Source organism: Mandrillus leucophaeus, unplaced genomic scaffold (assembly GCF_000951045.1).
Source record: "Mandrillus leucophaeus isolate KB7577 unplaced genomic scaffold, Mleu.le_1.0 Scaffold436, whole genome shotgun sequence".
In the NCBI taxonomy this organism is placed as follows: domain Eukaryota; kingdom Metazoa; phylum Chordata; class Mammalia; order Primates; family Cercopithecidae; genus Mandrillus; species Mandrillus leucophaeus.
The window spans coordinates 512741-537520 of NW_012104654.1; the positions used below are offsets into that span (position 1 = coordinate 512741).

The 24780-nt window shown below is 37.9% G+C and overlaps 1 protein-coding gene across 1 annotated transcript in view; it reads left to right on the forward strand.

Annotated features, from left to right (window-relative positions):
- The window catches only part of ADAM23 (ADAM metallopeptidase domain 23), a gene marked incomplete at its 5' end in the record, with an annotated part of 173423 nt that overhangs the window by 114799 nt on the left and 33844 nt on the right, over positions 1-24780 (forward strand). Inside the window, 5 exons of the mRNA XM_011993918.1 lie at positions 3719-3767; positions 5913-6012; positions 9418-9489; positions 10082-10171; positions 11463-11543. Coding sequence (XP_011849308.1) covers positions 3719-3767; positions 5913-6012; positions 9418-9489; positions 10082-10171; positions 11463-11543 — 392 coding nt within the window. The remainder of the gene's footprint in view (positions 1-3718; positions 3768-5912; positions 6013-9417; positions 9490-10081; positions 10172-11462; positions 11544-24780) is intronic.

Genomic DNA, 24780 nt, shown 5'->3' on the forward strand with positions numbered 1-24780 from the left:
TAATTATGTCATAAATTTTAAGGTATTTGGAATACAGTTTTTGATTTCTTGGAGGAGGATGTTTTGGGGGTGTTCCGTGTAGGAGGGTAGACATATTTTGGGAGAGTATGAAATGATGGTCCACCACGTTGGTTTTCTCATAGCACTGCTTTTTCTTAAGGCGGGTGACATTTCACTATAAGAGAAGCAGTCTGAGTTACTTTGGAGGTGTCTGTTCTCGCACAAGAGGAGTTGGTGTGAATGAGGTAAATTTTACCAATTAAAGTAGAGCTTCATCTTTGTATCTGTTCTCTTTTTTCCCTATGGCCCAGTTTACATCCTTTCTTGTGCTTGTTTAGAATGATGACATGGCAAATGTAGCATGAGTGGCTTATGTTATTAATAAATAGAACCCAATGTGGTCCTTTTGGTTCATAGTGATGTATTTTGGTATCATAATGACAATTTTTCCTATATATCAGGCAAACGCAGCTGAAGATTGGCCTAGAGACTTTTAGGCCTCTATAGATGAAGATGTTAAGCTCTTATAAGCTTATTAATCCTTCCTTGACTTTTTTTTTGTTATAATGCTCCTCTGTCCATGTTAAATTTAACTCATTAAAATCAAAGGATTTCTGATATCAGTACTGTAGCTCTTTTTCTCCCTATGTATATGTTTTCATTTTCATGTCTTCTACCTACCTATCTGTAGAATGAACTCAAACACCTATTTCCTTAATCTCATTGTTTGGATTTTAATACTTTCAGTTTTATAAAGGAAATTCTTAATTGGTAACAGCACCAAAAAAGCATACCCAACTATATCTAAACTCTTGTCAATACTGAAATATATTATACCAGGTTATCTCAATAGCCAACAATTAGCCTGGAATAATATTGGAGTATATTATACCAGGTTATCCCAGTAGCCCATTTAGTGGGTACCTCTCTTGACATATTTTAGTAAGTTGAATTTATTCTTAGTTTGGTATAAGTTGAATTGGAGCACAGCCTTTTGTGACTTGTATTTTATGTTTCAATGTGAGAGCTTCAAATTCTGAGAGATATCACATAGTAAGAGGGGCTTTCTGCTTCTTGGGCCCAGTTGTAAAGAGGAGGGGAGAAGTAGCATACGCCATCTTTAGATACTGACAGGCTCTTCTTAGGGAACTGAGAAGATTTGTGGTAACAATTAAGAAATAATAACTAGCTTTGTGCACTCTCTCAAATGTCTCCCACACACTTTCAACTCTGAAAAACAGTATGGTCTTCCAATGGCAGTGGCACAAGTATTATCGCAGAGCCTGGCTCAAAACCTTGGAATCCAATGGGAACCTTCTAGCAGAAAGCCAAGTATGTACATTGACCTTCTTACTCACTTTCATATGCCATTCTGTCTGTATAATGCATGTCCAGTCAGTAAATAAATATTTTTCATTCCAGTCATTATAGTTTAATTGTAGGATATCTCCTTCCTCTAAAATATTTAGAAAATAAGCAACTTAAAGTAATTTTTAATTTGTTTAGGTTATAAAAATTTCCCTTTCAAAATGCATAAAATCATACACAGTTTCTCTGGGAATGAGTCAGCTCTTTCTCACACTGCAGAATGCGGGGATGGGAGCAGGGAATACTCTCACGCTCGGGGTTCTAGCAGCTGAGCAGACACACAAGGTGCTAGATTAAGCTCCATCACAAGCTTAATAAGTTCACATTTGGATTGGGAAATAGCTTAGATCTAGAGTCAAAGAGAGCTCATCTTTAAACTCTAATGAAAGTTACCCACCTAGTCCCATCAGAAAAGTTGGAGAAAAAGGCTTTGCAAGGGAAGACCCTGCCCCAGGGCTTTTTAAGCCTGGAAACAGGCGCTAGAGGATAGGATTCTCCTCTAGTGGGCCAGGCAGGTCCAAAAAGGAGAGCAAATAGGGCCACACATCCCACCCGTAAAAAACATAGCTGGTGACTCTTAGGTATGACTTTTTCATTAATCAGATGAGAGGTAGATAGAAAGAGCTAATTTTCTAGTGGGCAAAGGGTCTAGGGCTCACAGTAATTTGAAGGGTCCATGAAAAATGTTAATTTCTTTTAAAATCAGAATAAAATTCAACCCAGATTGTATTTATCTTTATACCAACGCAGTGGTAAAATATAATTTTTAATACGTTTTTGTGGCAGCGGACAACGACCTAATGCAATCCTGTGAAAAGAGAGACCAATGTGTTCACTCTTATTATTCACTTAACTAGAAATTAGGTGAAAGTCCCTTCATATTTTTTGAAAATATGAGACACTGGGAGTAAAGGTCTCACTTGTCACCCCAACCTCCCCAGAGAAGAAAAGGACAAAATCTACCTTAATATTATTCTGCATTTTATATTCTTTTTTCATTAATGCATAATATTGTGGAAAATTGAAACAAATTATATATACACAGGCTTCTCAATTCCCTTTATGGGTACATTAAGATAGTCATCACAAGTGTCTGGTGGCATTTCACAAACCTCTGCAAACTTCCATTGACTATCTTGCTCAGACTGTTTGCTTTCCCAGGAAACACCTAGTACACATTAAAGGAAGTGTTGAGAGTTTCACCATCTGGCATATTCACCTTAAAACCAGAAAGGTGTATGACCAGGTTTATGCCCTTGTTTACAAATCTTGGATCTGGAAAGAGGCCAGTGCTAGAGTCAGCTGAGAGGTGTTACTGAGTTGCATGGTGAAATGGGGTGAGAAGTAGAGTTCATTACTAATGCCTGCCATAGTTCCCTCCTTCCTAAAATTCTTTATTTCTTTGTGACTTGTTTGTTTAGGTAGCTATTTCATTGGTTCTAAACTGAGTTTTAAAAATCCATTTGGAAGCCTATCTTTGCATATACCTCTCTCTATATATACATCGATATATATCACTATCTCTGTCGAGATATATACATATATATATATAGAGAGAGAGATGTATAGAAAGGAGAAATAGGAAAAAATTAATGAAGAGCAGAGCCCATCACAATATCAGTATGTCAGTCTCTGGTATCGAAGTTAAGTTATAAATGTTCTTAAGTGATTATGTACACTTCTGTTTTAGATTGCTCTCTTTTACTAAACCTTTTAGCATAGTGTTCATTCAGGTCTCTTGTTCATCCTCACATAAACTCTTACAAATTGAATTCTCTTCTCTACGAGCATTCTCTGTTAGAAAACTTGAGTGATGATCCGTTGTGTTTGTACAACACAGCTTTATAATTCACAGAGAGCACATAGGTACACCGTCTAGTGTGAACCCCACAACCACTCTGAAAGATAGACAAACAGGTGTTATTCCCATTTTAGAGGCAGAAACACTGAGACCCAGGAAATGCTAAGTTACTTGCCTGTGGGACTCTCTCATATGACAGAACTGGGGCTAGAATTCAGGCTTTCCGATTTGTAGACCAGCGTACTTTTCACTAAACGTTGGAACTAGGAACCGAATTGAGTTGTCAGAGTTACAAAAATAATGAAGAGAGGCACAGTTTTATTTCTTGCCACCTGTTTTCTTAGGAAGTAACCTATAATTCTGGAAAGGATAAGGAAATATTGATTTAAAAGAAATAAATTTTGTTCTGTAAGACTTCACATTCCTTATCTATTTGACTGACATGGAATTGGTAATAAAGAATTATTATAGGAGTTATAATACCAATTAAATATGTGACTTTCTTTGCTTCCTTTTTCTTCTGTTGCTTTTATTGTTTTATTGGACCAGAATGTGACTGCACAGAATCCTGGGGCGGCTGCATCATGGAGGAAACAGGGTAAATTTTCATTATGCGTGCATTTGATATATGCCTTTTGTAAAATTGCTGCGTAGAATTAGAAACAAGGTCTCTCGGGTATTGGTCTTTCAGGCTAAGCACAATATAAAATCAATAATTAGTTGTCTGACATTTTTAAACTGAAAGAGCTAATTCACTTTATATTTTAATTTTTTATTTAAGGTTGGTGATAAAAGTAAAATGTATTAACTTGGACTTCTTATTAACCCTTAAAGGAAGCACATGATTAAAGGCTTCTAAGTTTAGTGGAGGCATTAATTTTTTAGTACACTTAGATTAAAAGCTGGTTGTCTACCTGAAGCGGTCAGTGAAATCAATTTAGTCATCAATTTACATTTTAAAGAACTCGTAAATATATATGTTTACAGTAATAAAAATTATACTATACTGTTTATAAATCAATAAAACTTTTTAAAAATTAAGACAGACTCACCGTGTCTAAATCAGGTAGTCTTCTAGTGATCGACATTTGAACATTCCCTCACTTTTCTTTTGTGAATACTTTGGGAACTAGAGCAGCTTCCCCAGAGCTGCTGTTGATTCAATGAACCAAGGCCTGGAAATATTGCCCTCTTTCCCAGGGACCCCTGCCTCATGGGAGCCACTGCCCCCAGGCCCCCTAAGCCATAACCTACTCCTAGTAGAGGGGAGAGGTTTACTCACCTGTGTGCCTCTTTTGCTTTCTTTGCCATGCCAGACACCTGCTCAACACACCAACCATTTCTGGTCCTACCTGCATTCCTCTGAGCCCTGGTTGCTCAAGGCCCTGACCTACTTGGACAGAGTCCCATTGTTTTCTTCTACCAGCCCTCCTAGGAGTCCAACTCCTGGGGAGGAGTGTGGGCATGAAGGTTTGCACAGTAGGCGATTATCCCTGCTACTTTAGAATGCATTTCTAGAAATAGAGTTTAAACGTGAAACCCTTAGCTTCCACGGTTCCCTTACTATTACTCCATAGCTTAGTAATTTATGGCTTAACGAGGCTTTTCTGAGGACTGCTATAAGAAGGTAACACTTATAATATTGGCTCTATAGGGAGATGTCCTCTGTCTTCTAAATTAATCTCTGGGTTTTTTTATAGTGTCTCTTCATAATATATATAAAATATATAAAATATTTTAAATGAGATATAAGAAAATGTTTTAAAGTAAATATATATTTTCCCAAGAATATATTTCTATATAGTTTTTCTAAGAGGTTCCTATCAAAAGTGGCAGGTTTTACCTACTTCTGTAAACTACCTTCATACATCAGAATGCATAAAATTATTGAATTGCTTCCTAGAATAAGCGGCCTGTCACTCGCAAGTTCAAGCACTGTTACAATCACACACTGTATTCCTGAGGAATAGGGGTGTGTGTGTGTGTGCGTGATTCAGTTTAACTGTAACCATGTGTATAATATTCCCCTGTGTTCTTACATAGAGGTATTATATTTGATTAAGTAATTCACAGAGAGGCTCATTTTCTATTCCTGATTAATAATGAATATCACCAAATAGATTTGAAATTGAGAACAAAGAGCTATTATTCATGGGATCATACCCTAATTCTATTGTCACTGTGCATAGACATACTAAAAACATATGTACAAATACATGTATGATCTAATACAGCTCTTTAGGGTTTCCTTGTTTACCTAAATTGCATTGTTGGCCTGCATGATACAGTCTTTAATAAACTGGCCCTCACAACTCTCTCCTCCAATGTAAAATCTAGTAAGTTCATGAGCTCCTTTTATTCAGAACAGAGGCAAAAAAAAAAAAATGCTTGACTTTAATGCGATATAGCAAAGAAAAATGAACAAACTTTAAAATACAGCCTATTTGAAGAAGTTTTGTAATGAGCTTTTTAAAAACCATTTCAAGCCTGGTCACAAAAGGGCTTGAATGCTGAGGAGGTTGTAACATAGCCCTCAAATCTTTGATTTTCTTTGAATTTCCATCTCTGCAAACTCCACCACATGTACTTAAGTGGCAATTTGAACATAAATGCCTTGTCAAAATTTGTGTAGATTCATTTGGATCCAAAGTGAACATTTTGTTCCAATTTAGGGGTTTTAATTTTCTTCTCTGATGATTGCTTTTGGTAAATTATTTACATAGCGGATTCTTTGTCTCCTCAGGGTGTCCCATTCTCGAAAATTTTCAAAGTGCAGTGTTTTGGAGTATAGAGACTTTTTACAGAGAGGGGGTGGAGCCTGCCTTTTCAACAGGCCAACAAAGGTTAGTAACTTAGAAAATTTACTAAGAAAGTGTATTATTTCTCCAGTGTTTTATAATGGAACAGTGCTGGATATCAGATGCCTGTCTTGGAAAGCAGGTTTCTTGTCAGTCAGATTAATGTTTAGTTATAAAAGTCCTTATCATGTTAAAGATTGAGTCCTGTTTAAGTTAATGACAAAACCATAGATTCAGTGTTCTTGGTCTCTGGTTTTTCAGTGCTAGCTAGCTAGAACTCAAAAATCCTCCCTTCCAAAAAGCAAACAATCCTTCAATTAAAATATCTTTGAGATTTTCTTGTTAAGGTTTTCACCCTGCTGCTAAGAGATGGTGGGTTAAATTAAGATAAAATATTATTTTAATCAATTTCTCTGATAAAAATTCCATTTCTCCTTGACATTCTTTCTAGGGACAAGTATTAGTCCATTTTCACACTGCTATAAAGGTACTACCTCAGACTGGGTAATTTACAGACAAAAGAATTTTAATTGACTCACAGTTCTATATGGCTAGGGAGGCCTCAGGAAACCTACAATCATGGTAGAAGGTAAAGGGGAAGCAGTCACCTTCTTCACAAGGTGGCAGGAGAGAGAGAAAGAGCTTGAGGAAGTGCCATACTTTAAAACCATCAGCTCTCGTGAGACTCACTCACTATCATGAGAACTGTATGGGGGAAACCACCTCCGTGATTCAGTCACCTCCCGTCAGGTAGATTCCTCCCTCAACAGCGGAGATTAGAACTCAAGGTGAGATTTGGGTGGGGACCCAGAGCCAAACCATGTCAGGGCCTAACTAATTTCTTGACTTTTTTGAGTGGTTTGTCCTCCTGGGACATTAGTTCCTTGTAAATATCAGCCAGACAAAAAATCACCCAAGGTATTTATGGTTACCATAAATACACGTATGTGTTTATAATGCATTGTCTCTTTACCTGGGGAGGGCCACATTGTCAATTGGCATTTCATCAAACTTTGTCTATATAGTGTCACACTCCTTTATTCACGTATTCTTAATTCAGAAAATGGAAAATTTTCAGAAGTGTTTTTTATGTTTGTGGAAAACACATTTGACAGTAAAACTTGTTCTAAACTGAAAAATATGTATACCTCATAAGGTAAATATTCATAAGTCTTGCTGCAGAAATATTAACGGATTATAGTATATGTCCCAAGTCCCTCAGGACTATTACATAGAATATGGTAAATGCATCATACTTCTCTAAACTTCAGCAAAGCTGGAAGTCTCAAACTCACTGGCTTCAAAGCTTTTGCATAAATTGGGGCTGTAGACCTGCAGTAGCATGTTTGGAAACGAAGCCGCTCAGCAGGCAAAAGATAGGATCAATGCTAATTAGCAGATGGTATAGAAATTCTAACATGGCAAATTTCATATTTCTTTTTAAGATACTACTTCATGAGTCAAATATAGCTCATTGCTATGCAAAATGTTTAATACTGTGCAAATTGAGAGAGCAGCGAAATAATGTTAACCTGTTTTTTTTTAAATCAGTAACTAATGTGGTAACTGACAGGATAATTTATTCCTAAACCCATAATTCAGCAACACTACGTAGTCAGGAGATGGTAGCTTGATGCCCGACATGTGTGTAAAATCTCAGTACGGCTGTGGAAAAAGAAACAGGACTTTTAAAGTGACCTTACATCGTTAAAGTCAGTTGCCTGCCTTTCATAACATTGATTTCAATGCAACGGAAATCCAAGAGCTTCAAAGTGTTCAAAATGGATGAAATAAGTAACAATGAACTAATGTGAGCTGCTGGCATTTTTGAATTGCACGGTACATGGCTAATTTTACCCACCTTGCAGCTTGCCAGCTAATTATAAGCATCATGCCTGAGGAAACAACTCTCACTTGTTTGGAAAGGTTAAGGTTTCTAGCATATGCGTAAGGATCTGTCAGTGGATTTCTGAAATTGTCTGTGAGTTAGGAGAAAATTATTCCAATAAGTTGGAAATGAAATAAAAATAACTATAAATTGTCTGTTTTAAAAGTTAGTAAATACGGAATTATGTCTTTTTAAACTACCTAGTACAATGGTTAATAAACAACTGTGGATTCCGGTGGAATAGTTTATATGTATGTATCAAAGAAGTGACTTTTTCCCCCAAGCATTTTGAATGTACGTATATGCATGTGTTGTGTATTATTTTTACACTATATCTGTGCATATTTTCTGTGCTTTGGGAATCTTCCCCACTGCCATGTTTTCCACATGGTTAGATAGTGACCCATCTCAGGATGGAGGCAGCGTCCTAAGAAGGAAAGAACGGGAGCCTGGTATAAAGTGCAGGCCATGTTCTAGTCAGTCCTTCCCTTTTCCAATGTCTCCCGCCTCCTGATCAAAATAACACAGAGATGTGCAATGCTCATTTTACTCATAGGACATTTCCTTGAGGGGAGTCCCACCCAAGTAGCCTGGAAACCTTTGCTTTTCATAATAGTTTTGCCTTCCTGGAAGTGGAAGGAGGATCAGTTCTTTCTCAGGTGAATTTAGTGGAAGGCAACCCTTCCTTGAGGTGTGTTCAGCTGCTGCGGATGGAGTCAGTTTCTCCCTGTCATATTCAGGGCTCAGACCATTTGGGTGGTAATGTGCTGCTCCAGCCTTCCTTTAAGGTGTGATGATTATGCCTAGAGAAATCCTGCCCCCCTCCCCACCGCCCCTGGAATGGGAAGTAGGCATGCTTCTCATAAACAGTCAACTACCTTTACGGTTGCTCTATAATATAGTTTATCTGGCAAGCAAGGTCATGGCACCAGTAGACTAGATTATTCTAGAAATTGTACTCTTCTATTGCCCTAGGAATGACTGAGAGATTTCTATGTATCCATACATGTGTCTTATGCTTTCAGACACTTGGGATTTCTTTCCAGTGGAATGATGGGCTTGGATTTCTAGCAACATTTTTTCCCCTATGTTTACTTGCGTTTACTTGATTGTACATACCACGTTTGGCTATGACTGAAGCATATTTATCTTTTTGACAGTTTTTATGGCTTCTCAGCTGTCTTGAGACAAGTCAGCAAATTAGATATCCGTGATTCTTATTAGCAATGCATTTTAGCTCCATTAGCAAATATGAAAAGTGATCTATTCCTCTTGACAACTTATCTCCATAAAAAGTAACTCTAATGCTAGAGGTCATCTCTGGAGCCCACGGCCAGAGAATCTCTCAAGAGATATTGCCCCATTTCAGATATATTTTTTAAGTGCTATTAATAAGTGAACAGTATTTCCCATAGTCATCATTTATAAAATGCCATAACAACAGATCATAGAAGAATATCACATGATAGCTGATTATACGGCTCTTGTATGTGACCTGGTTGATGTGCTGATTTTCTGTGATAAATTGAAAATTTTTTCCCTTCTTTCCCTAATCTCTTTAGCTATTTGAGCCCACGGAATGTGGAAATGGATATGTGGAAGCTGGGGAGGAGTGTGATTGTGGTTTTCATGTGGTAGGTATAAGAAACCTTCTATACTTACAGCACAGATCTTACTTGGTGCAAACAGGTATAGCATTCGTGAGAGGCCAGCTCATTGATTGTGGTCTTGCTGCCTTTCTTTCTCATCTCTCTGATTGGTGCTTAATTCAGCTCAGGCACGTTAGAATTAGTCATGTCCTTATGGCCTTGTCTGAGCAAACCTAATGGATTCTTCTGATTGAATTCCCTACCTCTTAAAAATTTATAGCTCATATTCATCTAAGTTTTACCAAATCATAAAACATTCTTTCTCTGTTGTGTATTATTTTTATCTTTATAAAATAGATTGGGCATTAGAATGTAGTGGAGCTAATTGGAGGAGAATTGCCTGCTAAAAATTAAGCTTTCTCTTTGGTATTGAAATCCTTTCATAGAAGATCTTACTTTGCTGAGAAGTATTGCAGGAAGGAATCCATCCTTGTTTAAAGTAATTAATTCTTTCCCAGAGTATTTGCTTACTATTGTATAAATGTACTCATTTGGAATATGCATGCCACGTGTGGAGAGAAAATGACTGACCAGCTGGTAAGGCTCTTCGCTTACTCACGTGAAGTGTTTTCTCTAGGAATGCTATGGGTTGTGCTGTAAGAAATGTTCCCTCTCCAACGGGGCTCACTGCAGCGACGGGCCCTGCTGTAACAACACCTCATGTCTTGTGAGTGTTCTGACAGTTTCATCTTTCTTTTAACTGACAGATTAGCCAGATATCTCAGTGTGTACACTGAGCATTTGTATAGCTTGTCACAAATTTCTTGGATACAGTGTACATATTAGCCTGGCAGTTTTATAGAATCGATAAATCTCAAATTCTGTGAGCCGCAACATTTATCTCTACTATTATTCACTACCAACCGTCTTATCCTGCAATGCCTCATTAAGAAAATATACCTAAACTGCTTCCAAAAGAGTTGCCCTACTAACACAGATGAAATCCATATTAAATTGTTAAATAGAGGAGGGACAATTTCTGTGGTCTTTTTAATAATATGACCTACTTATAACATTTTTCTTCAAAACGTACCCTAATTTATTTTAGACCTGAACATAAAAGCTAGTGCTCATATTTTCCCATTGGGTTTAAAATCCCCTGTAAAGGCAAGAAAGTGAGATAGGAAAGTAACATCTGAATGCATACTCATATGTGTATATACACAGTTTTTGTGTGTGTGGACATACACAGTCTTCCATCCACGGAGACCACCAGTTATTTTTGAAAAGTCATTGTAATCTTCCCTTTTCTCATATATATAACCTCTAATATTTCTTATAACCATAGAATTACATAATTTTATGATTTTTTTCAATATTAGAGGGTATTATGCTTTATGGTATTTAGAAGATCCTAGCTTAGTTTCTCCTTGCTTCGTGTCCCCAACTAGATTATAAATTGCTTGAGGGTAATGGGCTCTTTCCTTCACCTTTTACCCACACCCTCCTCAAATGCTTTGTATACAATAGGCATTCCCTGGTATTACTAAAGGTAATTCATATGAATTTTTTAAAATTTGATTGTCTATGTGTAGCAAAGGCAAGTTTAATATCTATGCTAATAGGTAATTCAATGAAGGTTGGGTATATATGTGAATTTTTCAGAGCGATCTTAAATGTTTATCTTGTAGTGTTTTGCTATTTTGTCTTAAGCCAAACCAGAATTTCTTCTTTAGGTGATTTCGATCACATTGTTTTCTGAAAATAGTACTCTGAGACAGTGGATTTTGAAATCTGAACATTTAAAGCTTTGGTTGATGATTCATCTTTAGTATAGACGGTAGCATCTGGGCCTTGTTTCTATTCTGCAGTAGGATATTCTGTCTTGCTAATTCTTAAAAAGAGTTTGGTGTTAGTTATGTGAGAGTATAGGCATTGTTGGTGAGTCTAAGAATGTTATAATAACTCTCTGAAATATTATATAATCCTAACTCTTAATATTGAATTTTGATTTGCAGTTTCAGCCACGAGGATATGAATGCCGGGATGCTGTGAACGAGTGTGATATTACTGAATATTGTACTGGAGACTCTGGCCAGGTATGGCGCACTGAATTTTCGGTAATACATTTTACTTGTAAGTGCAGGTTGGGTATTCCTTATCCACAATGTTTGGGGCCAGAAGTGTTTCAGATTTAAAATTTTTGGATTTTGGAATATTTGCATATTCATAATGAGATATCTTGGGGATAGGACTCAAATCTAAAGAAGAAAGTCTTTGATGTTTCATATACACTTTATACACATTGCCTGAAGGTAATTTTATGTAATATTTTTAAGTAATTTTGTGCATTAAACAAAGTTTGTGTACATTGAATCCTCAGAAAGCAAAGATACCACTCTCTCAGCCACCCATGTGGACAATCATTGGTTGTTCAGCATCACCATCATTCCTGACTCTGAATCTAAGTGCTACCAATACACAGTTATTCTCCTGTACTTATTCACACCTAATTACTTAACAGTAAAAAAAATTGGACATACCATTAAGACATTGAAAAAATAATGTGTTCAGGGTAATCAAACAGCACAGTAGCATCACCCAAATAACTGTATCAGCTGTTGAAAAACAGCAACAATGAAAATGGCAGGCTTTCAGTCACCACTTAGGATGCTGTGTTTTAAACCTTTGAAAAAGTTACTGTATGCTGTATTTTACTTTTTTTTTTTTTTTTTTTTTTTTTAAGAAACATCAGAAGCAGTGGAGGGACCAGGAAGTGGGTCCTCTAGGGATAAGGGGGCATTCTGCTGGATGGATTTTTAAAATGGTTCCTCCAGAGTCATCTGCCTCATTAACAGAGTTTTTGCTTAGAAGTCTCTCTTTGATTTTATTAGATTGGTACAAAAGTAATTGCGGTTTTTGCCATTGCTTTTGATGGCAAAAACCATAATTACTTTTGCACCAACCTAATATAAACTGGCATGATTTCTTGTTCTGTTATGAATGCACACTGGATCTAATTCTTCACGAAGCCCATCACACACTTTCACCATACATCCATAGGCACTTCTGCAGTGTTAACCATGTCATCTTCATCATGTCAACACTCAAAACGTTTCAGATTTTGGAGCATTTCTGATCTTGGATTTTTGTTTTAGGAAGCTCACTCAACCCGACTCAACCTGTACATATTTTAAAGCTTTCAGTATAGATTGCACATGTGAATATTCTTTGTTTCCTTTGTTTTATGTTTGATTTTGCTTGGTTTGTGGTTATTTCTAGCTCTTTACCATACCTTCATTTTAGGAAAGTTTGGTGTGGTTCTCTCTTTTTGTGTGTGTGGGGTAGGGGCCTAAATCTTTTTTTCTTCCTAATTTCTCCTTCATAACTAGTTCTCTTTATATGATTTGTATCCAACTAATTGATTTTTCTTTTCTGGTCCTTACATCTTAAACAGTACGTTCACACTGATGAAGCACTAATGTGCTGTTTTGAAACATTTTAAAGCCAAGAAACCAGTTATTAGACAAAATTTGGATGGATGCCCAATGTAGAAAATAAGGAACAAGCAGCACTACTCTGGCTGAAGTGGGATTGGGAGCAGAAGTCCACCTTTCTTAATTCTCCGTTGCCACGTCTGTTGCACACATGTAGCCCTGGCTTCATGGCCTGTGTGGTTTGGCATGATCTTCTTCCCATTAAAATTATTGCCACATAATTAATATTGCCCTCTAAAATTCCTTCTTTGTATAATGTTTATGTTTTTAATTTACCTATTATTTTATGTGTTTAATTTATACACATTATGTCTTTATTTGTCATTCAAGTGAATATTTGTTGAGGGCCTACTGTGTGATAAGCACTGCTCTAAATACTGGGACATGGCCTTACTTTCATGGAACCTACATTCTGCTGGGTATAGAAAGGCAAGTACATAAACAAAAATGTCAGATGGTGATAAGTACAAAGCATAAAATAAGGTGAAGTGGAAAGAGTATAGGGTAGGATGTGATAGATAGGGTGATCAAATATTTCTTCCTGGAGGAGATGGCATGGAAGCAGAGACACAAATAAGAAGGAGCTCATCAGTAAATAATGAGTACAGAAGCTTAGCTTCTCCATGAAATGGAATGAAAGCAAGGATAGCTGGAGAACAGTGGAAACATTTCAAAAAGGAAGTCAAGAATCAGGGCAGGTAGGGACATGTAGGCCATGGAAAGAATTTTAGATTTCATTCTACCTTCATTTTAATTCTGACATTATTTTAAAAGCATTTCCCCATGCTATTATACAGTTTTTAGAGGTAATTCTTTTCACGATTGTATGAGAGTCTGTCGTGTGGATTTATCAGTTGATTTATACCCAATGTGGGTATCTAGATTTTGGCAGTTTATTATTAGTAGTATAGGAGTGAACATTTTTGTGCATTTTTACAAGAGTGTTTCTTGTTCAGGGTTAGCTCCTCAGGACAAGTTCCTAAAAGTGGGAGTTACCTGTTGCTAGGCATTGTGCTTTCCAAGAGGCTCCCAATAGAGTACACTTGGCAGTCAAAATATCACTTTTATTATTGAAAATGGCCAAGTTGAAGGCTGTAGCTTAATGTGAGGGCTAAAAAGTTATCTTTAAGATCCCGGTTCAGGCTGTAGCAACAGGTTACTGACAAAATTGGGTCCAGAAGGACAATGTATGGCACGGGGCAGCAATGGACAATGCATAGTTTATGTGGATAGGCTTGCTTCTAAAAGAATGGCAGAACTGAGGCAGAATGCCTAGTTCTTCTTCCCAAGCTTATCATTGGTCAATCACTCCACCTCCCAATGATGGAAGTGAGTAAAGAGGAGGGGAGCTGGGGTTACACTAAGTTCCTTAATCAGAAGGAAAAATGAGGAGAGGGAAAGAAGGGTTCTAATTAACATTTTTGTAAAGGTGTTGATATATATTATTTGAAGCTCAATTCAAATGGATGCTGTTAAATAGATTGTACCGTGAAATATGTTCAGGCCATGTTTTCATTATTTTTATGCATATCTGTTTCTTACGTTTCATTAAATAGGTTTTTTTGCAATTTTCTGTAATACACAGTATGAGAATTGTAGGTTCTGTGTTTAATGACAAGTGTATTGACAATCCTGATACACTGTTTCACTGAGTTATATTTTTAGCTTTGTAGAATACTACTATTTTTATATTTACCATATGTGGTTTTAGTTCTGTGTAGTGAGCCCTTTTTTTTGGCCGGGCGCGGTGGCTCAAACCTGTAATCCCAGCACTTTGGGAGGCCGAGACGGCGGATCACGAGGTCAGGAGATCGAGACCATCCTGGCTAACACGGTGAAACCCCGTCTCTACTAAAAATACAAAAATTAGCCGGGCGTGGTGGCGGGCGCCTGTGGTCCCAGCTACACGGGAGGCAGGGGCAGGAGAATGGCGAACCTGGGAGGCGGAGCTTGCAGTGAGCCGAGATTGCGCCACTGCACTCCAGCCTGGGCAACAGAGCGAGACTCCGTCTCAAAAAAAAAAAAAAAAGAAGTATAGTTTTTTCATTTCAATTTTTAACTCTTTAAGTGCCATAGAATTTACTAGAAATAAGACTTTTATGATGAGAACTCTTTGTTTAACCTAATATTCTATTGTCTAAGTAAAACATTTTTTTCTTTTTATAGCATGTGTCTAAGCTGAAAATTACACTGTTAATTTCACAGTAGCACATTAAAATAGAATATTTTTGCTAATATTTTTCTAGCATGATCAGGATGAACCTAAAATAGAGGTAGAGGGACTTAAAACCCCCCCAAAATCTTCTTTTTCTCCTTAAGAAATAATGAGCCTTGATTTTAATTAATACCACTAATAATTAAGAAAATGGAATCTCTGCAACTCTGAGAATCAGTATTTACGGGCAACATTATGACTTTATCTCTTTTACCTCATAATGTATTTATCTTAATTTTTATATTAGCATTTTTATATTGCCTCAGAGCTACTTATTAAACTTACAATTTATAATAGAATAAACAATACTTAAGAGAAATCCTTGACAAACAGTACTGGTAGATGTAATACAGATATTTGAAAGATAGGAGAAATATTTTTTGTTAGTGCTATGAAATATGTCATCTGGGTGGGTAGTATAACATAATTTAAAGTAAACACTTCTAAATGCTATTGCACTATTGAAGCCTGCCTGCCTCGAGTGAACCATCCTGTATAGCATAATGTACAAGGAAGGTTCTGGAATGACATTTAGAGACTGAATCCAATGCTCTGCTCATAAGCAGAATAAAGTGCACAGATTTATGGTTCTCCTGTTTTAAATGTGCGCAGAGAACATAGAACGTTCCCTAATTTCTCTGGTTAAACATTCCTGTGATAAGCAACTGAAACCAAATAGATTAGAAATCTGACATGTGGCTGTGCCAATTTAGAATAAGGGCATTTTTTTTTCATTAGTGAAGAATTGTACAAGGTTTTTTCTAACTGAAACATCACAAAAGTAAAATCTGACAAATTAATTTTAGATCCTGATGTGCTTATTCTAATAGCAATATTGCTTTTGCATTACTGTTGACTGAGGTTGTGTTAGTTTTACTTATTTTTTAACATTACAATTTATTTATTTTTCTGTAAGTTATTGGGGTGCAGGTGGTATTTGGTTACATGAGTAAGTTCTTTAATAGTGATTTGTGAGATTTTGGTGCATTCATCACCTGAGCAGTATACACTGCACCATATTTGTAGTCTTTTATCCCTTGCCCCTCTCCCCGCTTCCCCCTAAGTCCCCAAAGTCTGTTGTATCATTATTATGTCTTTGCGTTATTACTTAGCTCCCACATATCTGTGAGAATATATGATGCTTGGTTTTCCATTCCTGAATGATACCTCTTAGAATTAATAGTCTCCATTCTCAGCCAGGTCACTGCAAATGCTGTGAATCCATTCCTTTTTACGACTGTGTAGTATTCCATCATATATATATGTGTATGTATATACACACACACATGCTACAGTTTCTTTATCCACTCGTTGATTGATGGGCGTTTGGGTTAGTTGATGGTCATTTGAGTTGGTTCCACGGTTTTGCAGTTGCGAATTGTGCTGCTATAAACATGCGTGCACAAATATCTTTTTTGAATAACGAAGTCTTTTCCTCTGGGTAGATACCCAGTAGTGGGATTGATGGATCAAATGGTAGATCTACTTTTAGCTCTTTAAGGAATCTCCACACTGTTTTCCATAATGGTGGTACTCGTTTACATTCCCACCAGCAGTGTAGAAGTGTTCCCTGTTCACCGCATCCACACCAACGTCTACTGTTTTTTTTTTTTTTATTATGGCCATTCCTGCAGGAGTAAGGTGGTATTGCATTGTGGTTTTGATTTGCATTTCCCTGACCGTTAGTGATGTTGAGCATCTTTTTATATGTTTGTTGGCCATTTGTGTGTCTTCTTTTGAGAATTGTCTATTCATGTCCTTAGCCCACTTTTTGATGGGATTTTTTTTTCCTTATTGATTTGTTTGAGTTCATTGTAGATTCTGTATATTATTTCTTTGTCAGATGTATAGATTGTGAAGGTTTTCTCCCATTCTTTGGGTTGTCTGTTTATTCTGCTGACTTTTCCTTTTGCCGTGCAAAAGCTCTTTAGTTTAATTAGGTCCCAGCTGTTTATTGTTGTTTTTATCGCATTTGCTTTTGGGTTCTTGGTCATGAAATCCTGGCCTATAAGCCAATGTCTGGAAAGGTTTTTCAGTGTTTTCTTCTAGAACCTTTATAGTTTCCCGTCTTAGGTTTAAGTCCTTAATCCATCTTGAGTTGATTTTTCTGTAAGGTGAGAGATGAGGATCCAGTTTCATTCTCCTACATGCCGCTAGCCATTTATTCCGGCACCATTTATTGAAAAGGGTGTCTTTTCCCCCACTTTATGTTTTGTTTGCTTTGTCAAAGATCAGTTGGCTGTAAGTATTTGGATTTATTTCTGGGTTCTATATACCACTGGTCTGTACGCCTATTTTTATACCAGCGCCACGCTGTTTTGGTGACTGTGGCCTTATAATTTGAAATCAGGTAATGTGATGCCTCCAGATGTGTTCTTTTTGCTTAGTCTTGCTTTGGCTTTGTGGGCTCTTTTTGGTTCTATATTAATATTAGAATTGTTTTTGCTAATTCTGTGAAGAATGATGGTGGTATTCTGATGGGGATTGTGTTGAATTTGTAGATTGCTTTTGGCATTATGCTTATCTTCAAATATTGATTCTACCCATCCACGAGCATGGGATGTGTTTCCATTTGTTTGTGTCATCCATGATTTCTTTCAGCAGTGTTTTAGTGTAGAGGTTTTTTAACCCTTTGTTGGGTATATTCCTAAGTTTTTTTTTTTTTTTTTTGCAGCTATTGTAAAAGGGGTTGAGTTCTTGATTTGATTCTCTGCTTGATCACTGTTGTTGTATAGAAGAGCTACTGATTTGTGTACATTAATCTTGTATCTGGAAACTTTGCTGAATTCCTTTTATCAGTTCTAGGAGCTTTCTAGAGGAGTCCTTAGGGTTTTCAAGGTAAACAATCATATCATCAGCAAACAGTGACAGTCTGACTTCCTCTTTACCAACTTGGAGGCCCTTTCTTTCTTTCTCTTGTCTGATTGCTCTGGCTAGGACTTCCAGTACTATGTTGAAGAGGAGTGGTGAGAGTGGGCATCCTTGTTTTGTTCCAGTTTTCAGAGGGAATGCTTTCAGCTTTTCCCCATTCAGTATTATGTTGACTGTGGGTTTGTCATAGATGGCTTTTATTACATTGAGGTATATCCCTTGTATGCTGATTTTGCTGAGAGTTTTAATCATAAAGGGATGCTGGATTTTGTCAAAATGCTTTTTCTGCACCTATTGAGATGATCATGTGATTTTTGTTTTAAATTCTGTTTATGTGGTGTATTGCATTTATTGACTTGTTTATGTTAATCCATTCCTGCATCCCTGGTATGAAACCCACTTGATCATGGTGGATTATCTTTTTGATATGTTGTTGGAGTCAGTTAGCTAGTATTTTGCTAAGGATTTTAGCATCTGTGTTCATCAAGGATATCGGTGTGTAGTTCTCTTTTTTGTTTATGTCCTTTTCCTGGTTTTGGTATTAGGTTGATGCTGGCTTCATAGAATGAATTAGGGAGGATTCCTTCTTTCTCTGTCTTGTGGAATAGTGTCAAAAGGTTGGTACCAATTCTTCTTTGAATGTCTGGTAGAATTCTGCTGTGAATCCATCTGGTCCTAGACCTTTTTTGGTTGGTAATTTTTGAATTATCATTTCAATCTCACTGCTTGTTATTGGTCTGTTCAGGGTATCTAATTCTTCCTGATTTAAGCTGGGAGGGTTTTATTGTTCCAGGAATTTATCCATTCCTTCTAGGTTTTCTAGTGTATGTGTGTAAAGTTGTTCATAGTAGCTTCAATGATCTTTTGTATTTCAGTGGTATCAGTTGTAATATCTCCTGTTTTATTTCTTAGTGAGGTTTTTTTTGGATTTTCTCTCTTCTTTTCTTGGTTAATCTTGCCAATGGTCTTATCAATTTTATTTATCTTTTCAAAGAACCAGCTTTTTGTTTCATTTATCTTAGGCATTTTGTTGTTGTTGTTGTTTCAATTTCATTTAGTTCTTCACTGATCTTGGCTGTTTTCTTTATTCTGCTGGGTTTGGGTTTGGTTTGTTCTTGTTTGTCTAGTTCCTTGAGGTATGACCTTAGATTGTCTGTCTGTACTCTCTCAGACTTTTTGATGTAGGCATTTAGGGCTATGAACTTTCCTGTATTTGCTGTATCCCAGAGGTTTTGATAGGTTGTGGCATCATTGTCATTTAGTTCGAAGAATGTTTTAATTTCCATCTTGGTTTTGTTTTTGATCCAATGCTCATTTGGGAGCAGGTTATTTAATCTCCTTTGCATGGTTTTGAAGTTTCTTTTTTGAAGGTATTTGCATGGTTTTGAAGGTTCATTTTGGAGTCGATTTCCAGTTTTATTCCACTGTGATCTGAAAGAGTGCTTGATGTAATTTCAGTTTTCTTAAATTTATTGAGGCTTGTTTTATGGCCTATCATATGGTCTGTCTTGGAGAAAGTTCCATGCACTGTTGAATAGAATGTGTATTCTGCAGTTGTTGGATGAAATGTTCTATATACATCTGTTAAGTCCATTTGTTCCAAGTCATAGTTTAAATCCATTGTTTCTTTGTTGACTTTCTGTCTTGATGACCTGTCTAGTGCTGTCAGTGGAGTATTGAAGTCCCCCACTATTACTGTGTTGCTATGTCATTTTTTATTTGTTTCTTTGTTTCTTTTTCTTTTTCTTTTTTCTTTTTTTTTGAGACAGAGTTTCCTTCTTGTTGCCCCGGCTGAAGTGCAATGGCATGATCTGAGCTCACTGCAACCTCTGCCTCCCAGGTTCAAGTGATTCTCCTGCCTCAGCCTCCCAAGTAGCTGGGATTACAGGCAGGTGCCACCATGCCAGGCTAATTTTTGTATTTTTCGTAGAGACAAGAGTTTCACTGTGTTGGTCAGGCTGGTCTCGAACTCCTGACCTCAGGTGATCCACCTGCCTCGGCCTCCCAAAGTGCTGGCCAACATTTCTTAGGTCTATTAGTAATTGTTTTGTAAATGTGGGAGCTGCAGTGTTAGGTGCATATACGTTTAGGATTGTGACATTTTCCTGTTGGGCAAGGCCTTTTACCATTATATACTATCCCTGTTTGTCTCTTTTAACCACTGTTGCTTTAAAGTTTGTTTTGTCTAAGAATAGCTACTCCTGCTTGCTTTTGGTGTCCATTTGCATGGAATGCCTTTTCTATCCCTTTAGTTTAAGTTTATGTGAGTGTTTATGTGTCAGGTGAGTCTCCTCCTGAAGGAGCAGATGGTTGGTGAGTTCTTATCCATTCTGCGCTTCTGTATCTTTTAAGTGGAACATTTAGGCCATTACATTCAATGTTAGTATTGAAATGTGAGGTACCACTACTTTCATCATGCTGTTTATTGTCTGTGTGCTTTGGTTTTGTTTTTTGTTTTTGCTTTAACTTGTATTTTTGTTTTATAGATCCTTTGTGATTTATGCTTTAAAGAGGTCCTGTTTTGATGCTTTTCCAGAATTTGTTTCAAGATTTAGAGCTCCTTTTAGCAGTTCTTGTAGTGGTGGTTTGGTAATGGAAAATTCTCTCAGCATTTGTTTGTCTGAGAACGATTGTATCTTTCTTTCATATATGATGCTTAGTTTCGCTGGATACAAAATTCTTGGCTGATAACTGTTTTGTTTGAGGAGGCTGAAGATAGGTCCCCAATCCCTTTTAGCTTATAGAGTTTCTGCTGAGAAATCTGCTGTTAATATGATAGGTTTTCCTTTATAGTTTACCTGGTGCTTCTGTCTCACCGCTCTTAAGGTTCTTTCCTTTGTCTTTACTCCAGATAACCTGATGACAATGTGCCTAGGTGGTGATCTTTTTGCGATGAATTTCTCAGGTGTTCTTTGTGCTTCTTGTATTTGCATGTCTAGGTCTCTCACAAGGCCAGGGAAGTTTTCCTCGATTATTCCCTCGAATATGTTTTCCAAGCTTTTAGAATTCTCTTCTTCCTCAGGTACACCAATTATTCTTTGGTTTGGTTGTTTAAGATAATCCCAGACTTCTTGGAGGCTTTGTTCATATTTTCTTATTCTTTTTTCTTTTTCTTTGTTGGTTTGGGTTAATTCAAAGACTTTGTCTTCAAACTCTGAATTTCTTTCTTCTACTTGTTCATTTCTATTACTGAGACTTTCCAGAGCATTTCACATTTCTATAAATGTGTCCAAAGTTTCCTGAATTTTTTATTGTTTTTTCTTTAAGCTACTATTTCCATGAATAGTTCTCGCTTCACTTCTTGTGTCATTGTTTGGATTTCCTTACTTTGGGCTTTGCCTTTCTCTAGTCTCTCCCTGATTAGCTTAATAACTAACCTCCTGAAATTCTTTTTCAGGTAAATCAGGGATTTCTTCTTGGTTTGGATCCCTTGCTGGTGAACTAGTATGATTTTTTGGGGGGTGTTGAAGAGCCTTGTTTTTATCATATTACCAGAGTTGTTTTTTTGGTTCCTTCTCATCTGGGTAGGCTCTGTTAGAGGGAAGGTCTAGGGGTGAAGGCTGTTGTTCAGATTCTTTTGTCCCACGGGTGTTCCCTTGACATAGTACTGTCCCCTCCTTTCCTATGGATATGGCTTCCTGTGAGCTGAATCGCAGTGATTGTTCTCTCTCTTCTGGGTCTAGCCACCCAGTGAGTCTACGCAGCTCCTGGCTGGTACTAGGGGTTGTCTGCACAGAGTTCTGTGATGTAAACCATCTACGAGTCTCTCAGCTGTGGATACCAGCGCCTGTTCCAGTGGAGGTGGCAGAGGGTGCAATGGACTCCATGAGGGTCCTTAGCTTTAGTGGTCTAATGATCTATTTTTGTGCTTGTTGGCCTCCTGCCACAAGGTCACGCTTTCCGGAAAGCATCAGCTGTAGTAGTGTGGAGAGGGATCGGCGGTGGGCAGGGCCCTAAAACTCCCAAGATTATATACCCTTTGTCTTCCACTATAATCACCTCTTCAGTTTGTGTGGGAGCTGCATGAGGCCTGTGACTGCTGGCTTTCCCCCACTTTCCTGACAACCTGCATGACTCAGCAGAGGCAGCCATAATCCTCCTAGGTAGGGATCTGGGAATCTCACCCCCATCCCCCACAGCAACCACAGCAAGACCCGCCCAAGGAGAGTCTGAGCTCAGACACGCCTAGTCCTGCCCCCACCGGCTGGTCCCAGCTTCAAGAAAAAAGGGCTTTAGTTCTTCCCCGACCTATGAAGTCTGCACACCCAATTGGTGCCCTCCCCGGAGTGATGGCCAGGAGGCATCTCGCCCAGTTCAAATTGTTACAAAGTTCAGCTAGAGAATTCCTTCTCCCTGTGGAGTTTTACTCCTGCTCCTCTGGCCACCCTCCCGATGGATCCCTGTGGTGTCTGGCAAGAATGGGCTGCTCGGGGACCTAGTGAACTCCCGAGCCTTTCTGCTGCTTCCTCTACCTCTGTATTTGGCTCGGCTCTCTAATTTGACTCAGCTCTAGGTAAAGTCAGAAACTTCTCCTGCAAACAGACCTTCAGCTTCTCCAGTGGGGATGTGTGTTCCCCCTTCCGCAGTTGGGGCACTCACAGTATTTGGATGTCTCCTGGGTCCTGCAGGAGCAGTCTGCTTCCTTCAGAGGGTCTGTAGGTCCTCTTGGGATTGCTGGTTTGTTCTTGCAGTCGATCTGGAGCTAAAGTTCACACTGCAGGCCTCCGCATGCTGCTCTGTCCAGAGCTGCAATCTAGTCCTGCCTCCTGTCCACCATGATCCGTATCACTGGTTGCATTAGTTTTAGAGTGAGTGAATAATTAATGATAGTTGATTAATGAGATAGTGATTGCATTCTGAGTGACTCTGGATGGATGAAAGAAACCACAGGGATTTCTGTTTTTGTGTAGTTGTATATTTCTGCTTTTTAGTGCTGATCCCTTGAATACTCACCAGATTGAAAAGCTGTGGCGAATGAAACTTGTATGAGAGTCAGTTATTCTTTAGAAAGGTGTAGAACCAAAGCATTTGCCTTGGAATGTTTGTTAGGAAATTACTGCTTCTTAGGAATGCTAAATCAGTTCTGTTATCTTTCTGTGGTGAACTTGGTAAGTGGCTCAATATGTGCAGCATAGAATAACATAGTCGTATCTGGTTATTGGGCCATGCGTTTATATTCTCTGGCAGTTAACAGTACTTGCACACCTGCCACATGCCTGGTGGTGGTGTAGGTAATAGGGCAGCAGTAGGAAACAAAACATAGAATCCTGCCTGCATGGAGCTCATATTATGATGGGGCAACAATGAACAAACAAGTAAGTAAAACATGAATTGTCAGTTGGTGATAAGTGCTTTGGAGAAGAAAAAAAAAAAACAAAGAAAAAAACTTGTAGACTTCTCTAATAATAAAAAAAAAGAAGCCCTTAAAGCCCTTATCCTAAATTGGCACAGCCCCAGAGAGTGCCAGCATGGGAGGGGCTGCAGCTTTGAAGAGCATGGGTTCTACGAAGACCTCTTTGGGATGATGATATTTGAACAAAGCTCTAACAAAGGTGAGGGAATGAGCCATGCAGAAATCTGGAGTGACAACGGGAAAGCAAAGGCAAAGGCTGTGGGTGGCAGCATGCCTGGCGTGTCCACATGGAGTCACATCAGCCATGAGTGAGCAGAAAATGATGTCACAGAGATGACAGGATGAGAGAGTGTAGGAGCAAATCATGTTGAGCTTGTAAGGTTGTTGAGTAAGTTGGGAAACAGAAGATCGATGTGATTTGGTATTTACCTTTTTAAAGAGATCACTCTGATAGCAATGTAAACTCTAAGGTGACTAGGGTAGAAGCAAGGGACTCAGGTGGAAGGCTATTACAGTAATCCAGGTGAGAGATGGTGGTGCCTTGGACAGGGTATGAGCAGTAGGGGTGGAGAAAAGGGGTCAGATTGGCATTATATTTTGAAGATAGAACTAGCAGGATTTATGGACAGACTAAATGGAGGGAGAGTGAGAGAGGAGAGGAATAGAAGATGATTATGGCCTTTGGCTTGAACAATTGGAAGGATGAAACATCATTTACTGAGAAGGTGAAGACTGAGGGAGGACCTCGGTGCATACTGCTGTTTCTTATTTATTTGCCATGCCTGCATATTTTTTTCTTTTTGTATTTGTTTTAAACACTGTAGCAGACCTTTTTACATTCTCTTAAATGTGGTCAATAAAATGTACAGAGAGTAACTTTGGGGGGAAATGAAGTATTTCTTTTAAAAATGATTTGATACATAGACCTATAAAAAGAAATAACCATCACATCACAGACTGTTCTAGTAACATGTCTGTAGTTTGAAGAGGTCAGAACTATTAATATAATGGAGATATAGCACTTACTTTGCGTTGAAAGGCAATTTCTTCTGTTTCACTAAAGTAGCCTATAGGTAAAATGTCATGATGTCAAATGCAGATTTGACATTTTCAGAGAGCTGAGCAAGTTCTTGTAAATTAGTTTCTTGAATGTGTCCCTTCCTATGTACCAAGCTGATTCATTTCCTTCATTGTCCATTTTAATCTCTTCTACTTTTAACTCTGTAGGCAAGTGAATGTGACTTGTTATTCTGGTCCACCTCACCATAAACAGAAGAAACATAAAATGTATGCACTATGTGGCCCTTATTTACTTATTTTACCAATAATAGCATAAATAATGGGATTAATAATCTAAAGAGTTGCATGTGTTTTTCTCAATGTTTCTAGTTATGTATATC